Below are 22,287 nucleotides of genomic sequence, written 5' to 3'. Positions count from 1 at the left end.
AACATAAGACAACAAAATACACGCAGCATACATACTTAGGAATAAGGAATAAAGAATAAAGTGCAGTAATTATTTCCAGGAGTATAAAAATAAAATCTGTAATGTAATAAATAATAATAATAGTGTGTATTTATAATAATAATAATAATAGTAATGATATATGTATATGTACAGAGTCACATTGATTAGGGGCATGCAACACATTTTATGTGTAAAATGATTTACACATAAATTAACACAACACGTGTTGTCCCTGATCACACTCTGTAGGTGAGTTGAAATTCAACACATGTTGTTTCAATCCCTTCTAAGAGTGTATAGCACTTCAGTGGGTAGAGGAAATACAGCCAATGCGAGTGTTCATTTGCTCTGACTCCAGTGCAGCTCTGGAGAATATAAACAACTTCTCTTCAGAATGTCGTCAGGATATTTTACATGAAATGTTACACATCATGTTTAGGTTAGTTCATCTGGGAATCGTTGTTCAATCTGTGTGGGTTCCAGCGCATGTGGGTATTAGAGGGAATGAAGTAGTGGATCAACTGGCAAAATGTGGTTTGAAAGCAAACCAGATTGATATTATGGTACCCATCGGTAGAGCAGAAGTCAAATCTTTTACAAAAGTGATTATCAAGAAACAATGGCAAAAACTATGGGACAGTAACACCAAAGGAAGACATCTATACCAGATACAAAGGGAAGTAGGAACAGGAAGCACTTTGGGGGAGTAGTAGAAGAGAACAGAGCATTAACAGCAGGATAAAATTGCGACACTCTGGATTCAACTCATCACTGCATCTGATTGGAAAACATCCAAATGGCAATTGTGATTGTTGCCAACAACCAGAGACAATACATCATGTATTTTTTAGCTGCCCGGACTATAACAGACAAAGATTCATTCTGAAAACTGCACTGGAACAACTCAACATCAAGGACATGGATTTCAAGTCAATATACGAAAGTAAATCAAGAAAAGAAGCAAACAAGCTGATCTTCAAATTCCTCAAAAGCACTGGTCTGAGGACAAGGATTTAATATGAACATGTAATAACTCAACAGTAGGTGGCGATATATGCTCCAAGTGGAAGCGATTCGCCAATAAAGAAGAAGAAGAAGAAGAAGAAGAAGAAGAAGAAGAAGAAGAAGAAGAAGAAGAAGAAGAAAGTTCTTTGCAATCCGCCAAAAACCGAGAGGAGAAGAAGGAGAAAAGAAGAGGTGAGTGGATTAAACACATGCAGAGATTTCGTATTTAAACCTCTTAGCTTACAGTTAATCACGAATCAGAAGTTATCTTATTCAACACAACAGCTATAATCTTGGAAGAAAGAAACTCACAAAAAAACTTTAAAATGTGCGACAAAAATAGTCTCAAACTATCTTTAAATAAAGTTAAAACAGTCTAAAAGCTAAAGTCTAACAGCTACAGTCTAAAAGCTATCGTCTAACAGCTAACGGCTATCGGCTAACAGCTAAAGTTATTATTCCAGTTCGGCTCTGGGGAGTAACAGTTGATTTGTAATGCTCAGCTGACTTTATGTTAGTTATTTATTACACCGGTTGTCTTTAGACGGTTTGAGTTGTTGTGTTGGTGCTCTTTACCATAGATATGGTTTTAAATATATGCTACCTAGCTTATTAGCATCGCCATTCTCCGCGACGTAGCATTTTCCCCATTGAAATGAATGGGGTTCTTCAGTTAGCAGCTAACGCTAAGCTAAGCAACGGTTTAGCTCATTAGATAAATAGATATACTTTATTTAAATAATGATTTATCTTAAACTGGGAAATGAATGTGTCACAGCAGAAGTGTTTTCAGGCATTACACGAGTTAAACATATTTAAAAGATGCAATAAGATAATAAATATGAAGCATTAGCAGCAAGTATACACACAGGACACATATCACTAGAGTATCTAAAGAATACACAATATACAGAAAATACTGTATACATGGAGTTCTTTAAACAGTCTCACTAGCTAATGTTTGCTTTCTGTGTTAACTTAGTGATAGTTACACACGGATAGTGTTATAACCGTGGTTCAACCAACCATTAATGTCACTTTCTATGTGAATAAAGTCATTTTAATGAAATAAAAGTGAACAAACTGTGAGCTGTAAGTTAGAATGTAAGTTGCTACACAGTTTATGATGAATTATATCTAAATATTTGTATTATATTAATAATGAAGCAGCTCTGTGGTCTTCATCAGGACAGCTGATGAGCAGCATGGAGGAGAAGAAAGAGACCCCTGGAGCTCAGGTCAGTGTGCACTTCATCACAATATATTCCTAATTCCAGCGTTTCCGCCAGACGGGCGTCTTGCCTTCATTTGACGCCCTTATTCAGCTCGGAACGCCCTATACAGATATAAATAAACCAGAGACTGTATTCTCCATGACACAGACAGTCTGTGGTTTGTACTTGTTTAACTTCTGTCTAGTTTCTGAACAGATATGAGGAGCTGTGAGCTCTGAGGGCTAACAGCTAATGACTGATGTTGGGTTTGTGGTTCACATTGTCACTACCCGATCTGCAGCCCTGCCCTATCTGCAGTGCGCATGTGCGAGATGGTCCGCCATATTTGATAACTCCATACGGCAACTCTAATAGGACATTTGACGTAGCTGGTCTCTTCAGTGGACCACTGCTGCTTGCTAAGTTTCTCCATCGTTGTGTACAAACTGGATAAAACGCCAGCTTTTTGTTGTTGTTCAGGAGTTGATCCCGCCTCGACGTAAGCGTGACGTATGCGGTGCTTTTTCTCTGGCCGGACAATTTGTTGGTGCTTGAAACGAACCGGATTCCTGAGCTAAGAGGCTGCTCCGCTGCGGTGTGAAGAGGAAAACCCGGTGCTTTTCAAGCTCCAGCTCCGAACCGGCCCTGAAACACTGTTGGTGCGAATGAGGTATATGTGAAGTAGATCTGAGGCCATGCAAGGAAAAACATCTTGGAATAATATGAAGGCAGCAGGAGGAGGATTTCAGAAGTTGAATAATGTCCTCTAGGTTTTTATCATTAATCTGATGGAACTGTGTCATGGTGTTTGAATTGATTTTAGGTGGACACAGAGACAACACATCTGCTGTACCTGATGCAGAGGCACTGGCTGCTTGTCTGATTTTCTGAATGGGGGGGATACTGACACTGTGGGGTTTGTTAGTCTGTCGACGGTAGCAAACAAGGCACGTGCATTGTTTTTGTTTTTGGTAATGATGTCAGAAAAGAAAGACTGTCGTGCAATTTACAATTCCAAATGATAGCCAAGTCTCTCTTTATAGATTTCAAAGTGAACCTGGAGATTTGTTTTTCTCCACCTACGTTCAGCTTTTCGACACTCTCTTTTTTCTGCTCTCACGGTCATTGCCTTTCTCCATGGAGATCTTTTCTTGCCAGTCACTTCCTTTACCTTAGTTGGAGCAATGGCATCTATAACATTTTTATTTTTGAATTAAAATGATCTACTAGCTCATTTACTGAGATGTTAGCAGGGGCAAGTGTGGAAGAAACGTTCTGAGTAAACATTTCCCTAGTGTTTTCAGTTAAATGTCGCTTAGTGGTTACCTCTTTTTGAACATTTGTGTGAACAGAAATAGAGCTCTCAAAGGAATGAACAGAGAGCGCAACATCAGTCACCACAACCTCAGAGATATTCAGACCCTTTGAGATCATTAAGTCCAGAGTGTGCCCCTTATTGTGCGTGGGCTCCGTCACATGCTGAGTCAGTCCATTGAATTGATTTATTTAAAACAAGGGACAGTGTACATTAATCAACATATTAAAAACATGTAAAAGTACTCGAATTAGCCAAAAGGCTAGTTTTCATCGATAGTCCCTTTGCCAGATGGTGATTGACGTTTTGAGTGCTTGTTTACAAAGTGATTCCAGTGGTTTTAGAGCTGTAGAGTGTGCATTAGACCAGCTGATCAGACAGTAGTTGATGTGGGAGAGGACCATTGAGTGAAGGTATAGCTTAGCTGCTGCAGATGATAGGAAGTTTCTAATGTATCTGTAATTTGACAGATTGAACTTTACTTTATTGCAGACCTTTTTGATATGGGTTTTGAAATTGAGGTTTGTGTCAATATGTACTCCTAAGTACTTGTACTCCGAGACAACCTGAAGTCTCCTTCCAGAAAAGAAAACATCTTGTTCTGTTATAATGCTGTGGCCCTTGGAGAAGAACATACACACTGTCTTTGAGACATTTGGTTGCAAACAGTTGTTGTTAAGCCAGGATGTAATATTCTCCAACACATCAGTGACCTTGGTAGCAGACTCTTCTGCGGTTTTGCCATGAGTAAAAACAACTATCATCAGAATACATTAATACATCACATTCTCCACACACAGAAGGCAGATCATTTATGTACATACTTGTTACGTCCCCCTCTGGGGTAGAGGAAATCATCATACACCAGAATGGAATTGGTAATAGCTATAAATGGGTTTATTTTAAATAGCAGAGGTAAACAAAATGGCAGGCATGCAGCCTGGAACAAACAAAAGGGCCAAAAGGGCACAGGTTGACAAATAACCAAACAAAGGGAGGACTCTAACAAAAGGAGTCTACTTGCATACCAGGAAATAAACACTATTGCACTAAATAAGAAACTAAACAAAACCTCACTTTAAAAGTGGTACAACTAACATAAAGAATCTATACAAAAACACAGCTAAACTAAAGGCAACAGTCACAACATCCTAAGCTACTCTAAACTACCCTAACCTCTAACTAAGCTACTCTCGACACTACTAACACACAATATCACACGGAGATGGGCACACAAGTTTAACAGATCTGTCTAAGGTCCAAGTAGCGAGAGGCGTCTGTCCCACATCACAGAGCCTCCAGAGTGATGATTGTCCCCAGGCTTTGAAGTCATCTCCAGCAGGTGCGCGCCGGCTGTGCGCTGCCATTGGAGTGCGTCGGGCCCGGCGTGCTCCAATCATAATCCTCAGGGGGCGGACGAGGAGATGGCAGCCAATGACGTCAGGGCAATCACACTGCTCATTTACATACAACATAGATTAACACAATAAAGACGACCCGGAAGGCAGCAGCCGTAACAATACTAAACAGGATTGGGCCCAATACAGAGCCCTGTGGTACTCCAGTTGACAAACATAGTGCACTAGACTTATGGTTCTCAATTTGAACACATTGGGAGCGGGATGAAAGATACGAATTAAAGAGGTTGGTGAATTCTATAGAAACATTTAAGTTGAGTATTTTTTGCAATAAGATGTTGTGATTAACAGTGTCAAAAGCTTTCCGTAATTCAAGGAACACGGCCCCCACAACCCCACCCCTGTCCATTGATGCCTTAACTTTCTCCACGAAGAAGCATGTCGCTGTTTCTGTTGAGTGATTAGCCCTGAATCCAAATTGCAGTGGAAAGGAGCTGTTGTTGAGATGATTGATGATTAGTTTGGCAATCCATTTCTCAAGTACCTTGGATACTATGGGTAAGATACTGATGGGGCTATAGTTGGATGTCATGAGAGGGTCCCCACCATAGTTATCAAGAACACAAAACAGTTCTTTAGCCCCTCTGTCCTGGGGGTTGTCAACATGGATGTTAAAATCACCAACAATGACTAGACGGTCAAAGTCAAAACACACTATAGACAGCAGTTCAGTAAAGTCATCAAAAGAAGCTAAAAGAAGCTAAGAGCACAGCTGAACTCCCGCAGCCCTGGGGGGCCCCTACATTGGTTGTGATGGCAGATGACAGGGTTTGATCAAGTTGCTGGTGAGGAAAGCGGCATACCAGTAAATCAGGTATGGATGGTATGGATAAAGTATGTCTTGTCTCCCAATTTGTCCAATCAAAACAGGCTTTCAACTGTTACCTATGTTACGCCCAGATCTAGGGGAACCTAGGCGCAGCATAAAATGCACTTTTCCCACTCCCAAGAACACGGACGCCAAAACAGAGAAAGCGTTTGGTAAATGTATTTACCCAAAATTATTACACACTGGAGTAGCAAAGCCACAAAACAAAGAAAGCTTTTAACACAAAATCTTACCTATCAAATGAGAAAAATAAACGTACAAAAATCTTACCTACTCTAATGCAAAAAACCGGAGAAAACGAATTATCCAGAAGGAAAAAAGAAAGGGTTTTGCACTCCTAAGCAAAATAAATAAAGCGTGTCTAACAAAGACAGGTTTAGTAGCTTTTCTCACAACACGGGAGAAAGGACCGGCATACGGTATAACTAAGCAATCAGTGTAACAGGACAGACATCGAAGCGCAGATGTGTGTTGGGAGTAGGAGAAGTCTAGTCGGAGAGAGGCCGAGGAACTGCACGGCTGCAGTTAAATATCCTCTCTTCTTCAGGTGGACCAATCAGCAGGTTGAAGGTAGCTAATCAGTTTAACGGGCACCACCTGTTGCTCACACACACACACACACACACACACACACACACACACACACACACACACACACACACACACACACACACACACACACACACAATCATAGACACAGGAGGGAAAAATGTCCACACACATGACCTAACGACCCAGGGTCGTAACACCTACTTTCATTTGTCCATGTCCTTATTACTTTCTTTTCTGGTTGACTTCCCTTCAGTTTGGTCTTATACACCGGTATCATATTCACAACATTATGATCAGAGTTCAGTATTGGTGGTCTGTATTTAGACACATAGGCTCCTTTATCATTAACAAAGCATTTGTCCAGGATATTGTCTTTCCTCTTGTGATCCCTATCATACTGTTGGAACCCAGGTAACACAGTCTCCAGGCGACATTGCTTCATGTCCCCGAGCACTATTGCCGGTGCATCAGGGTGGCTGAGTTGCAGCTCTTGAACACAGTGTCCTCTGCCGCTGGGAGGCACGTAAACAACAAACAGTAAAATACACCCAAATTCTCTAGGCAGATAAAAGGGTCTTAACGTCATGCCGAGAATTTCTACGTTGGGATTGCAGGTTTTACATTTGACTGAGTATGATCGTCCCCACAGATCATTAATATACACACAAATACCGCCTCCTCTGGTTTTTCCCGAATTCGCATCCCTGTCTGCTCGCACAAGGGTGAATCCGGGTACTTCAAAGAGAGATTCAGGCATCGTAAATCGTAGCCAACTTTCCGTGAAACATAATAAAGAGGCCTCGAGAAATTCATGACAGTACCTTGTGTATGTCCTTAGTGTGTCCACGTTGTTGTGAGCGCAGGTTTGTGAGAAGGATGGATGGAAGTGGCGGCCGGCTGAATCTCCGCCGTATTCTGAAACGCCTCGTCTCTTTTTCCTGGTGTTTCTAAGCGGCTCCTGAGGGATTTCATCCAATAATGAAGAGCACAGATGGCTTGGTGTATTCGTAGGAGGCCGATCGCATTGTAGCCCTAGCATAGCCTCGCGGCTGCAGCAGCGTAGAGGCCGGGGCTCCTCGCCATACCTGTTCGTGCTGTCACTCAGGTGTGTCTTGGAAAGTTGAATGGCCAGACATGGTCTGCAGAAGGCAAATGTAATCCACAGGATCAAAAGCATGGTCTCTCAAAATGATGTTTCATACAGACACGACAAAGTTTAGACAATAATTAGACAAAAAAAACAAAACTCAAGAGGAACGGAGCATACTGAGACTCGCAGTGACAGGATGCCGTCTCCCTCTGTCTCCTGTATACCAGAGGTGGGAGTAAGTCATACATGTGCAAGTCTCAAGTTACTGGGGTGAGAGTCAAGCAAGTCAAGTCCTACGAAATCCTGATGAATAACCCCAGTTTCTGCATTTAAATCAGTTAAAAGACAGTGGTTATGAAACTAGAGGTTTATTTTCAACATTAACAACAATGGAGAGAGGGGCTCTGAAATCATAAAGTGTGTGTGTGTGTGTTAGCTGTTCTAATGAAGGTAAACACAGTGAAGGCACAGCTCTTTGCAGCTGGTGCTGCTCTTCTCATTCTGCTGAGTTACACGTTACTGCCTCCTGGTGCCGCAGAGATTTCATGAAGTGAAGGAGGTTTTCCTTCTATGAAACAGCTGTCCCTAAAATGAAGTCTGAGTTTGAAATATATCTCAAATAATGTATGTATTTCCCCACATAAACATAACAGTCTGCAATGAAACGGCTGTCTCCTGTGCGCTCCACTTCCTACTTTCTCCTGCGAATGAAATACTTTCTCTTTTTTTTTCTGTCATTGCCCTCTAGGGGCTTCGTACAATACAAATGCAAATATTTTATTTTAAAAAGTAAAGTCCTTTCGAGTCATCTGTCTCAAGCCTAAGTCAATTCTCAAGTCATGAATACCAAGTCAAAGTCAAGTCGAGTCTTTTATCAATGTTAGTCAAGCAATTCTCAAGTCAAATAATATGCGAGTCATGTGACTCGAGTCCCCCACCTCTGGTATATACTTAGGTTAGAATATTGCTGTATTACTGTATCAAATATAATACAAATATAATAAACACAAACAGTTGATAAGTAGTATTTTGTTAACTCAAGGTTTATATTAAGTGAGTTTTTATTGTGTTAACTTGTGTATTTATGCTTTTTAGATTGACTTTCTCTCTTTCTCTGTCCGTCTGTTCTAGAAACCGAAAGGAAGGGAGAGACGTCACAGCTGTCAGCAATGTGACAAATCCTTCACAACATCTGGACATTTAAAGCGCCACCTGCTTATTCACACAGGAGAAAAACCTTACAGCTGTGAAGAGTGTGGGACAACTTTCACTACATCAGGTGCTCTCAAATCACATCAACGTATTCACACTGGAGAAAAACCTTACAGCTGTGAAGAGTGTGGGAAAACGTTCACTACATCAGGTGCTCTCAAATCACATCACCATATTCATACTGGAGAAAGACCTTACAGCTGTGAAGAGTGTGGGAAAACTTTCACTACATCAAGTCATCTCAAATCACATCACTGTATTCACACTGGAGAAAAACCTTACAGCTGTGAAGAGTGTGGGAAAACGTTCACTACATCAGGTGCTCTCAAATCACATCACCGTATTCATACTGGAGAAAAACCTTACAGCTGTGAAGAGTGTGGGAAAACTTTCACTACATCAAGTAATCTCAAATCACATCACCGTATTCATACTGGAGAAAAACCGTACTGGTGTGAAGAGTGTGGGAAAACGTTCAATACATCAAGTGCTCTAGTATCACATCACCGTATTCACACTGGAGAGAAACCGTACTGGTGTGAAGAGTGTGGGAAAACGTTCACTACATCAAGTAATCTCAAATCACATCACCGTATTCACACTGGAGAGAAACCGTACTGGTGTGAAGAGTGTGGGAAAACGTTCACTACATCAGGTGCTCTCAAAACACATCTTCGTGTTCACTAGGGATGTAACGATATATCGCGGTATCGCGGTAAATAAACTTCCCAATAACGTCGTGAGACTGACAAAATCTACCGCGATTTTAAAAAAAAACTTCTTTTTAAAAAAAAAAACTTTTTAAACTTTTTTTTTTTTTAAACCTTTATTTAACCAGCTGGTCCCATTGAGATCTGCTTAGCATCACATTGACCAAATGGATCAATTTGGAACATGTTTACGTCACAGCAGCGTAGATGAGACAAGGCACTGCATGTGATGTGATAAAACACTACATATAAGCATCTAGAAATAGAACATATCATTGAATAAACTCTTTGAATTCCTCCTCTTCACTCCTGACAGTTTATGATGAATTATATCTAAATATTTGTCTTATATTAATAATGAAGCAGCTCTGTGGTCTTCATCAGGACAGCTGATGAGCAGCATGGAGGAGAAGAAAGAGACCCCTGGAGCTCAGGTCAGTTTGCACTTCATCACAATATATTCCTAATTCCAGCGTTTCCGCCAGACGGGCGTCTTGCCTTCATTTGACGCCCTTATTCAGCTCGGAACGCCCTATACAGACATAAATAAACCAGAGACTGTATTCTCCATGACACAGACAGTCTGTGGTTTGTACTTGTTTAACTTCTGTCTAGTTTCTGAACAGATATGAGGAGCTGTGAGCTCTGAGGGCTAACAGCTAATGACTGATGTTGGGTTTGTGGTTCACATTGTCACTACCCGATCTGCAGCCCTGCCCTATCTGCAGTGCGCATGTGCGAGATGGTCCGCCATATTTGACAACTCCATACGGCAACTCTAATAGGACATTTGACGTCTAGACGGCTGCCCGATTTGCACCCGCAGGTGCCAGGTATATCTAAACAACTACCCGCCTGTACAGTGGGGTAAGGCGGTCATTTTGCAGCTTGTGGAATAAAAATAGACAATGGCTAGAATATTCATGTGGAGATAGTGCCATGCCTGTAGAAATGTTGGGTCAAAAATAATGCATAGCACAGATGCCTTCACCACGAATGGCTACAAAAAGATCTCATATCCCAAGCTTATTATCAACGAGCTGATGTTGAGGCTGAAATGTTCTCCAGGTCACAAAGTCAACCTCGCATGATGATGTGATACCAGTTTTCAAGCACAGTAAATATTCTCTTCCCAGAGTATATGATGGGACCAAGGTGATGATGTAGTAGGCTACATGGTTTTAATAATACTTGTGCCTTTCAATGTTTGCCATTTCAAACCATGAGCATGGTTTGAATAATATTTGCCTTGATTTACAATATGTTAACCTTCATTATAGTCCTTGACAGCGGTCTGTACTGCTGTATTAACAACGTGTCACATGTTAAGAATTTACAATCAGAATGGAGTATTCAACTAAGCCGTGTAATACAAGTTGTTAGTAGCCTTAAGGGCCTACACAGTTGTTATGCTATACCACATTGCCCTTCACTGGATGCATAATGAGCTGCACTAAACTACATGTTAGCATTTAAAATACCTAGCTATTCTTTTGCGGTTATTTTGGTGAAAGTAACTAAAGTAGTGTAACTCATTACATTTCAGAAACAGTAATATTGTAATGTAACTTATTACTTTCAAAAGAGAGTAATAAGTAATATGTAATATATTACATTTTGGAAGTAACTTGCCCAACACTGTTTGGGTGTAAAAGGGGACTGTATCTTGCGCGAGAGTTTGCAGTATTTTCATACAACTACTGGCTTCCCACCGGATGTCCTGCAAGATCTTTTTGAGGGCATTGTGCCTGTGGAGTTGTCCTTGTGTATTAAGGAGATGATTAGACTTGAGTATTTGAACAGGAAGATTTTGTCATTCCCCTACCAATACACAGACAAGAGTGACAAACCAAAGCCTCTCTCAAAAACCTTTGCTGGAAAAGGGACCATTGGTGGCAATGGCCACGAAAATAGCGCATTGTTGAGACTACTCCCATTGATGATCGCTAACAAGGTTCCTGAGAAAGATGGTGCTTGGACTGTATTGATGGATTTGAAAGACATTGTGGAGCTGGTGCTGTCACCAACGTTTAATGATGAAACTACCCAGTATTTGCAAACTAAGATACAGGATCACAGACAAATTCTTCAGGATGTTTTCCCTGCATTGAGACTACGCCCTAAGCATCATTATGTCTCAAGTCATGAATACCAAGTCAAAGTCAAGTCTTTTATCAATGTTAGTCGAGCAAGTCTCAAGTCAAAAAATAGGCAAGTCATGTGACTCGAGTCCCCCACCTCTGGTATATACTGTGGTTAGAATATTGCTGTATTACTGTATCAAATATAATAAACACAAACAGTTAAGTAGTATTTTGTTAACTCAAGGTTAATATTAAAGGGGACCTGTCATGCAAAATGCACTTTCGTACGTCTTTTCTACATGAACATGTGTCCCCGGTGTTCCAGGGAACTCACCAGGTGTCAGAAAACACAACCCTCTCTATTTTCCTCCATACCCAAATCTCTAAAAAAGGGGCTGCAACGGATCTGATACAGACTGATCCAGATTTGAACACTTTACTGACGTCAGTAAAGTGGCGCTACGGCTATTGGCCAATTCTCCACCTATCAGGGGAATGAGACATTGGGCCACGGCCGGCCATTGCCGCTCGAAAGCGCTGGAGACGCTGTAGTACATATGCCAGGCCTGTAAGTGGCGCTGTAGTCTGCCACAAAAGCAGCGAAGAAAACTTCCCTTGCATGGTTGCCATGGTTACCCTTCTGTTTATTCTCCGCTGTGGCTCTTTTTCTCCCTCCCCGAGGCAAGCGTTTGCGCCTCCTGCTCTAAAACAAATGAATCATGACTCTATATAATCATATGTAAGGGATAATGTGCAGCGACTTGGTCATTATGGGGAAAAGAACACCAACAGGCTGATCAGGAGCCCGACGCCAAGCGAAGGGATCTAGATCGGCATGAAGGCACATTATGCAATGTGCACATTATCCCGCTTATTACATGGCTACATTCTCAACAAAGTAACGATATGACTCCCAATATTAATTGAAATGCTTTTATGGATTTAGAAAATGATTTTATTGATTTAAAAAATAGTTGTATGGATTGATTTAAATTGACGTGCATCCGCTAAGAAAAATAGTCCTTTGTTACCGTTTGAACTAACGTAGCAACGGCAGGAACTGCTTCGATAGCGTTTTTAAGGAGCTTTTTGATTACAGATTTGAAAACATCGTTGCTTGCTTTAAAAGTAGCACAATTCATTATGTCAGACCTTGGAAGGTATCTAGATATCCCTGCCCTAATGCCAAAGGAACTGCACACTGAATATGTGTCGCCGTTAGATGTCTATGTCTGGACCGCTGCATAAAAAGTAGGGTTTCTGCCACATTACTTATCTTCTTACTTCTATAAGAATAAAACACGGTGGACGGAGATCTCTTTTTCTCCCCCTCTTCTCCCCGCTGCAACCCAGCAGCTGATCTCAGAGCACGCTCCCCTCTCCTGCAGGGGGGCGTGGTCAGCTGCAGGGGGGCGTGGTCAGCTGCAGCTCACAGAATCAGCCCCCTGCAAAAACAGCGCTGGAAAGAGCAAAATGAGGCGTGGCTAAAATGCAAGATCTTTTTTGTATTTTGAAAAAAATACTATATTTATATACTTTATATAGGAATGGCCTTACAATATATTGTTCAAATATAGCATGATAGGTCCACTTTAAGTGAGTTTTTATTGTGTTAACTTGTGTATTTATGCTTTTTAGATTGACTTTCTCTCTTTCTCTGTCCGTCTGTTCTAGAAACCGAAAGGAAGAGAGAGACGTCACAGCTGTCAGCAATGTGACAAATTTAAAGAGCCACCTGCGTATTCACACGGGAGAAAAACCGTACAGCTGTGAAGAGTGTGGGACAACTTTCACTCGATCAAGTGATCTCAAATCACATCAACGTATTCATACGGGAGAAAAACCGTACAGCTGTGAAGAGTGTGAGAAAACTTTCACTCAATCAAGTGCTCTAGAATCACATCACCGTATTCATACTGGAGAAAACCCGTACTGGTGTGAAGAGTGTGGGAAAACGTTCACTAGATTAGGTGCTCTCAAAAGACATCACCGTGTTCACACTGGAGAAAAACCGTACTGGTGTGAAGAGTGTGGGAAAATGTTCACTAGAGCAGATCATCTCAAATCACATCTTCGTGTTCACTCAGGAGAAAAACCATCGTGGTTTTAAGAGTGTAGGAGCCGCAATTAAGCATACTTTTTTTTTTTCACTGTTTACAATAAACAATTCCCATCTATTGGCCTTGTGTTGGCTAATCCTTTTTTCCATTACAGATCCCATCCCAACAGCGCCATCTGTTGACGTACCGTCAGAATTGACAGGCATAATGTTCACTGTTCCTTTAAGTTTCATTTTCTGGCTGTCCGTCTGCCGACAGCGCGCTGTTTCAAACAGCTGACATTATTGCAGCATTACATCCAAGCCATTGTCCGATGCAGCTTATGATTCCAATATACAATCCAGTTTTAATGCTGCTCATAGCCGGCCGCTTTCCCAGCCTAGGCTCTCGGCCTCTACTTTTGCCGTCTTGATGAGCGCAGGTGGTGACAATCTCCAGCTGATTGTGGCGTGTTGTCCAGCTGATCCGGGATGATGGTGTCGGTTGTGAAGTAATCCAATTGTTTGTCCGGTGAAAACGATCCTTAATCCAATGCGATATGTTTCTTATTGTCCAGTTTCACTCATAGATTACGATTCTACTTAATGTAATGGCAGTTTAAATGTTCCAGTGTCCTATATCTTTTTTCATTACTTCACAGGAGGGTTTAGAGTGATCCTGACGCAGACACAAACATATGAAGTTCCGGTCTTTTGCTGCAGTTTTATAATGATGTTTTATTGCTTTACATACCAAGGTTTAAGTACACGGTGTCAATAGTTGTAGTATGAGCATCTGCTGGGTCTGGGCTGGCCGTCTGGTAGAATCGGTATGCTCTTCCTCCTGTGTCCTCTTCCTCTCACCTATGACCCCTTTTATACACCCCGCCACCAAGTGTTCAAAATAATATTGCACTATACATATAACTAAGGTAAACTGAGACACCAACAACACCCATAAAATGGCTCCTACAAAGAGTGTGGGAAAACCTTTTCTTAAAGTATTCACCTTAAAGTCCATGAGCGAGTTTCACTGTTCATGAATCTGCTTCATGTATCTGGAACATATTTACGATGTTTTCAGTTTGATTCTATTCTCTTGTTGAAATGATCAGACTACCAAAAATAAAATGGCCTTAGAGACAGACTCGTAACCCTGCATATTTTTTGTGTTTTGCAGCATATTATAAACATGTCATTCCCTTATCTTCAAATACCCCAGGTTGTGAAGGTATGTATTTGAGGTGTACTGTCCACATCGCTGACCTGAAGTCGTGCAGTCAATGTATGCAAAGTGTACAGGACCTTGGTCTCTGAGACTCAAAAAAGCCTTTCTCGCCTACCTGTCCACTTTGCATACCTGAGATCCTGCAGTCATTTCTCAAAGATGGTGTGGCACATAGGGAGGTGCAATCTCCCTGTGACGGCTCAATCCCCAGTTACGTTTGAGTCGCCGAGAGGCTAAACTTTGCTATAAACTGTGATGCGTTTTTGAAGAGAAAGTCCATATTGAAGCAAGATAGTTTTTGGGATATTTAATTTTAAAAAATCATCAGAAAAAATGACAGCACAAGCTCACCCTCTGTCATCCCACTCGACATGAAACAGGTGACTTAAATAGACAAACCACACCCATGTGACAATTACCGGAAGTGCTCAACAAAATAAATAAAAGTGACGTAAACAAATAATAATACAAATAATGAACTTGGGCTAAGTAGCATTATGCCACCTACAATCCTGATGATATAGAGTGTATTATAGTGGAAATCTGCAACCCTAGAAAACAAGATAACATTAGGATCAATTTATACAACCCATGTCCAAATCTAACCACTGATATATTTAAAGAAATAGCAGAAAATAAACATAGGAAGGAGGTTTGGTGTGGTGATTTCAATGCACACAACAGTCTATGGGGCAGCACCCACACAGACAGTAACGGAAATATAGTGGAAGAAATGCTGGAGGAAAGAACACTAGTATGCCTTAATGATGGACATGGCACAAGAGGAGATGTTCACAGGGGGAAAGTCTCATGCCTGGATCTGACATTAGTGTCAAACTGTTTGGTTCATACATGCGAATGGTTTGTTTTGAATAACTCCACTGTAGGAAGTGACCATTATCCAGTGCTTACTAAAATGAATACTAATGTATATATGCAGGAAGGAGGTGTAATAACCAGGTGGTGCTTTGATAAAGCTGATTGGGGGAAATGTAGGATATGGTGTGAGGAGTCGGTACACCTGCTAACATCAGAGGGAAGCATAGAGGTCATTACAAGCCACATAACGCAACATATACTAAATGCAGCAGAGAACAGTATACCCAGAACAACAACCAAGGGTAGGAAGAAAGTGGTGCCATGGTGGAATGAGGAATGCAGCAGGGCTATTAAAGAGCGAAACGATGCATTTAGAGAATTAAAGAAACATGACACAAAATAATGTTATAGAGTTTCAAAGGAAAAGGGCAGCTGCTCGAAGGACAGTAACATACAAACAAAAGAGAACATGGAGAGAACTGTGTTCTACCATTGGCAGAGGAGTAACATTAGGTGATGTCTGCTCCATGTTTAAGCAGATGAGTGGGAAAAGGAAATCCATTCAAATGCCAGCTTTGGTGGATGGGGAGAGGCTGGCAGTGACAGATAAAGAGAAGGCAGGTATGTTAGGAAGGACACTTGCAGCAGTACATAGCGGGGAGCATCTCAGTGATATCCATAGGCAGCAAACACAGCAGTTACTAGCAGAGAATGAAAACGTGAAGGAGAAGAGACAGGATCATATTAGCTCTGGATGTGGAATTAGTAAGAGTGAGTAATGATGTGGGAAAAACATTGAAAATGAAAGAGATAATGGCAATAGTGTACTTTGACATTGAAAAGGCGTATGACTCTATGTGGAGGGAGGGGTTACTGATCACATTGGGTAGAATGGGTATTGGAGGGAGAATGTTAAATTGGGTAAGGGCCTTTTGAACAGACAGGACATTTAGAGGAAAGGTTGGAGCAGATATTTCCAATTATTTAGAAATAGAAAATGGTATTCCCCAAGGGAGTGCAGTCAGTCCAATATTATTTAACATCATGATTAATGAGATATTTACATGCTTAGACACATGCATCCAATGGGCTCTATACGCAGATGATGGGGCTATGTGGATATTCTACCGTTTCTCACCCATTTCATCAACACTTCTCTAACTTCTGGTCACTTTCCAAACAGTCTCAAGGAGGCAAGAGTAAACCCTCTCCTAAAGAAACCCACTCTCAACCCGTCTGATGTTAGAAACTACAGGCCTGTCTCTCTCCTCCCGTTCCTGTCTAAAACACTTGAACGCGCTGTCTTTAAACAACTCTCCTGTTATCTCCATCAGAACAACCTTCTGGATCCGCACCAATCTGGGTTCAAGGCAGGTCACTCAACAGAAACTGCTCTCCTTGCTGTCTCTGACGAACTGCACACGGCTAAAGCAGCCTCCCTCTCCTCTGTCATCATCCTTCTGGACCTGTCTGCTGCATTCGACACGGTGACCCATCAGATCCTCCTTCGCACTGTCCAAGAACTTGGAGTTTCAGGCTCTGCACTTTCCCTCCTCACTTCATACCTCAAAGACCTACAGGGTAACTTGGAGAGGGTCGGAGTCCGACCCTTGTCAATTAACTACAGGGGTCCCTCAGGGCTCTGTTCTTGGTCCCCTCCTCTTCTCCTTGTACACAAACTCGCTCGGGTCTGTCATTAGCCCGCATGGTTTTTCATACCACTGCTACGCTGACGACACCCAACTAATTCTGTCCTTTCCCCGCTCAGAGACCCAGGTCGTCGCGCGCATCTCTGCTTGTCTAGCGGACATCTCTCAGTGGATGTCTGCTCACCACCTCAAGCTCAACCTTGACAAGACTGAACTGCTTTTCCTTCCGGGAAAAGATTGTCCCACTCTTGACCTAACAATCAACATCGGCACCTCTGTTGTTTCCCCGACTCAGACTGCAAGGAATCTGGGTGTGACCCTAGATAACAAACTGTCCTTCACTGCAAACATCTCTGCTACAACCCACTGCTGCAGATACACTCTTTACAACATCAGGAGGATACGTCCCCAGCTGACCCAGAAAGAGACGCAGGTTCTGGTCCAGGCTCTCGTCATCTCACGCCTAGACTACTGCAACTCCCTCCTGGCTGGTCTACCTGCATGTGCCATCCGACCTCTGCAGCTCATCCAGAATGCAGCGGCTCGTCTGGTCTTCAACCTTCCTAAATGTTCCCACACCACGCCGCTCCTCCGCTCCCTTCACTGGCTTCCAGTAACTGCTAGAATCCACTTCAAGACACTGGTACTTGCGTACCATGCTGTGAATGGATCTGGCCCTTCCTACATCCAGGACATGGTTAAACCGTACACCCCAGCACGTGCACTCCGCTCTGCATCAGCCAAACAGCTCGCTGCACCCGCACTGCGAGGGGGACCCAAGTTCCCATCAGCAGAAACACGTGGGTTTGCTATCCTGGCTCCAAAATGGTGGAATGAGCTCCCCATTGAAATCAGGACAGCAGAAAGCTTACACATCTTCTTCAGACTGAAAACTCATCTCTTTGGACTCCACTTCCAGAGATAGAATTACTAACAAAGTACTTATATACTAATAAAGGGCTGGCTGATCTAGAGCCAGTTGAGTAGCACTTGAAATGTTTGGCTCTATGAAACCTGATGAACTTATATGATTCTGATTTCTTCAAGGTTGTATCTTCTTGGTCGAATGCACTCATTGTAAGTCTCTCTGGATAAAAGCCTCAGCTAAATGCAATGTAATGTTCTCTATGGTTGGAAACTATACTTTAAGGTCACTTTATACTCCTTAGCTACATATCAGAGATACATATTGTTCTTTTAATACTCTTTGTTTGTCTGGATTATATCTCACAGTTGCATTAACAGTAATATATGTATAAATGCTACTAAATGAATTCAAAATGTATGATACTCTACATAGAAACTACTCCGTGTATGTCACAGTTTACACTTCACCCTTTCTAAACACTGAATGAAATAGGTTTTTGATGCTTATACATTCAAATAAACGACCTGTTTAAACTTTTAATGTGGTTTATACATTTCAGATAACAACTATCAACGGTTACCGGAACAAAAATAAACAGTTTTTCATGGTTGGAAAGTAAATAAAGTACATTTACTCAAATACAGATTGCAGGTAGTTGTATTAGCTTAAGTATTTTCATTTGATGTCACTTTATACTACTCCTTCATTACCAGATATAAAGATGTACTTTTAATAAGATGAGAGAAGAGTTACACATCATGTGAAACTAAAACTGGTATACATACATATATATCATCAATGAGTAAATGTGTCTTTCAGACGCCTCTTGATTACATGATGGATATTAAGTTATCTCAATATATTTCTGTTTTCTTTCAGGCTGATTCTCTGTCATTGAGGTGAGAGTTATCACGATGCCGGGGAAAAACGGTGACCAGTTCAGACAGGGAGACCTGGTGTTCGCCAAGATGAAGGGATTCCCCCACTGGCCTGCCAGGATCCCACACACACACACACACACACACACACACACACACACACACACACACACACACACACACACACACACCAAATCAATATTGGTGGGGGCTCTTTTGCAAAGATAATCAATAACACCACCTGAGAGTTGTTTCATTTTTACATGGCAAAACGTTAATATGTTATTAATGTCAAATGTTATATGTTGTATTATATAACAAAATAGACATTTATAACATATTATAAATGTCTATTTTTAAATAAATTATATATGTTGTATTATATAACAAAATATACATTTATAACATATTATAAATGTCTACCTTTAAATAAAATATTAAATAGATACCTTTACATCCTAAACAGAAGGTCAACACGTTAATATGTTACATGACAAACAAAACGAAACATTATATATATATAGGCTATATATATATATATATATATATATATATATATATATATATATAGGCTATATATACAGATGTTTGCTAATGTATCCCTCTTATATCAATCAGGAATTAATATTAAATGATGAATTAACATTCCTCAGCACTGCATAAGTGCGGTCGTCAGTCATATTGACAAAGAAGCACTATTATATTGTATATTATGCGGAGTTTAAAAGGACGGTATTTCGCTTGTCAGATTCAGATTTCGCGGATGTGCCGCGTGAGGCAGTGATGTAACCATAGGGATGTAACGCCAGATTGATGCTGTGACGTAACGCCGTGTCGATGCTTGCGTAATGCGGAAGTGGGATCTAAACTGGGTTGGGAAAACGATAGACGCGTCCCTGACACAGCGCACTGTGGGTGTTCATTTGGCATTATATTGATAGCATTAGCAGCTATATGTTTAATGCTATCTAGCTACTTTGGCTAGGTTTCATTGTTCGGCCAGATGTGGCGGGAAAGGGAGAGTGAGAAGACCGACAGAGGCTGCGTTGATATACACTCTTACAGTGCAAATAAGTAACTCGGCACTAAAGTTATTTATTAGTAGTAAGTGTACACTACAGTTGACCTGTTTCTGACTAAAAACACCAGCCACTACTCTATACTTGCTAATATTATATTGTGAAGAGGGGAGATTTCATATCTGCCTCTTGTCGCTACGGAAGTTGAGACGCAGTGTCACGCACGTCAGGCCTGCCTTTCCGACGATTTGATTGGTCGGAAGGGAAGGGCCGGCGGGCTTTCCTTCCGACCAATCAAATCGTTGGAAGGGAAGGCCGGCGGGCTTTCCTTGACATGTCCCTGACACAGCGCACTGTGGGTGTAGTATAGACTAGTGAGTGTAGCTTGCAATACTGTGTTTCACCACAGATTAATTAAGAAGGGCGCTGTTTCAGTCTTTGTAAAATACTCACTGACAACAGCGGAAAGATGTTTTTTAAGTGTAGGCTATTGATCACAAAATGTAAACGGCATGAAATAAAATCACCTAAACATAAGAAAGTAAGGCTGAAACATAAAATGTTTTCTCTCTTGTCGTCCAGCTGGAGCGGGTTTTGTTTGGGGGGGCTGGGACAGTGTCTCGATGGGTCAGTGCACCGCTGAGGTCGCACACTTCTCTCTGCAGTGGTGGGCCGACCCTTCGTCTCTCAAACACCGGATCAACACAGAGGGTGAGTCCGTGTTCTTCTGTATTCTTGAAACCTCAGTCTTATGTTCTGTTAGACCAATCCATCTCTGTTTCTGGTCCCTGTCCTCAGGATACTCCGAGCTGTGCTCCCAGCTCTCCTCGCCTTCTTTTAAAGGCGTCGACTCCTTCTACGTGCGGGTCAATCTCAACATGGAGCCTCACGGGGACCCGCTGTCTCTGGGTGTATCCTGTGATGATATTGTACACGTCAGAGACGCAAGACACAACCCTGTCCTCAGGAAAATATTGCAAAAACTCTAGCTCAGAAACATCAGGTTCAACAGATGTATCATTTCCAGCTTGGTGACCCGTTCAGTAATAAGTGCAACGTCGACAATGCCTGCCCTGTGAATATTGGTTCTCTGAAAAAAGCTGATATTATACTGGAGGGACTGAAATCAGCCCTAGATGAAAATGTCACGATGAATAGCATCATTTATGTCACACATTCGCTGACCATACAGGGCCAGACATACAGGACTGGATCTGTGCTGCCCCTTAAAACACAGCATCAAGGGGAGCACTTATTTGGGGAAATTATTCAACTTATACCCCACTGTGAGACATTTCACTCTCTCATTAGAATACTGCAAGTTCAATACTTTGATGATCATTTATTTGCATACGTTATGCAAGAAACTGAAGACTTTGACATTATAACATTAGGCGATGTTTCTGATGTTACACCTCTTGATCTACTTTCGGATTTTAGCACTGACAAGCTTTATCTGAATCCGAGGTATAAGATTTTTTAGGTGGGCTTTTATAAACTGATCTGTTTTAAAATTCTCATGTTTAAATGACTTTCTTAATGAAATATTGTGCAAATTAAATATTTGTATGATAACAGCTGGATGGAAACACATCGCAATGTCAAAGACTTCAAATGTTTTGGCATTATCTTATTAAAAACTCTAAGTACTGTATATTTAATATTAATATTTAATAACATGTCTGCTTGTAGTGACTCAGTGATAATAAACATTTGACGATTATGTTTATGCAACAATAGTTTGCTGAAGATAAAGTTTGTTTTAACCAAGGTTTTTTTAGGCGTGATTTTATGAATTATTTGTTCTGTCAACATTTGATGAATTCAAAAATATTAATGTTTTTAATTATTTTCTTAATGAGATATTGTGCTAATGAAGTCCTTGTAAATAAATGTCCAATGAATGTATTCTTGCATTTGATTTTTGAATAAAAACCATATCCACCACCTGGTACTTCCAGTAATCGTCATTGACACACAATGTGCAGATATAACACAATTAAATGTTAATTCTGGTTAAAGAAATAGAACACAAAATGTGCAGAAATAAGAAATGAGTGTGTTCATCTTGGTCACACATTTATGAAACACAATGTGTAAAATGTGCACATTGTGTGTTAGAATGAATAGAATAGTTTAATGTCATTATACATGTACAATGAGATAAATGCTTCTCCCTTTCAAGGGTGCCATCAAAACAAAACATCACAACATAAGACAACAAAATACACGCAGCATACACACTTAGGAATAAGGAATAAAGAATAAAGTGCAGTAATTATTTCCAGGAGTATAAAAATAAAATCTGTAATGTAATAAATAATAATAATAGTGTGTA

The 22,287-nt window shown here is 41.0% G+C and overlaps 1 protein-coding gene across 1 annotated transcript; it reads left to right on the top strand.

The window, feature by feature from the left end:
• Positions 1-507: 507 nt before the first annotated feature.
• Positions 508-21,857, top strand: LOC307037639 (uncharacterized protein; the record flags this gene model as incomplete). Its single annotated transcript, XM_079678687.1, has 7 exons — positions 508-513; positions 1,086-1,218; positions 2,215-2,264; positions 8,576-8,723; positions 9,751-9,800; positions 20,532-20,660; positions 20,748-21,857. 7 exons carry the CDS (start codon positions 508-510, stop codon positions 20,982-20,984), a joined length of 753 nt encoding a protein of 250 aa, XP_079534813.1. The 3' UTR covers positions 20,985-21,857.
• Between the last annotated feature and the right edge of the window lie 430 nt (positions 21,858-22,287).

The sequence above is a fragment of the Notothenia rossii genome, assembly GCF_949606895.1.
Source record: "Notothenia rossii genome assembly, chromosome: 4".
In the NCBI taxonomy this organism is placed as follows: domain Eukaryota; kingdom Metazoa; phylum Chordata; class Actinopteri; order Perciformes; family Nototheniidae; genus Notothenia; species Notothenia rossii.
Note: the sequence above shows the minus strand (reverse complement) of the source record. Positions and strands in the feature narration are given on the sequence as shown.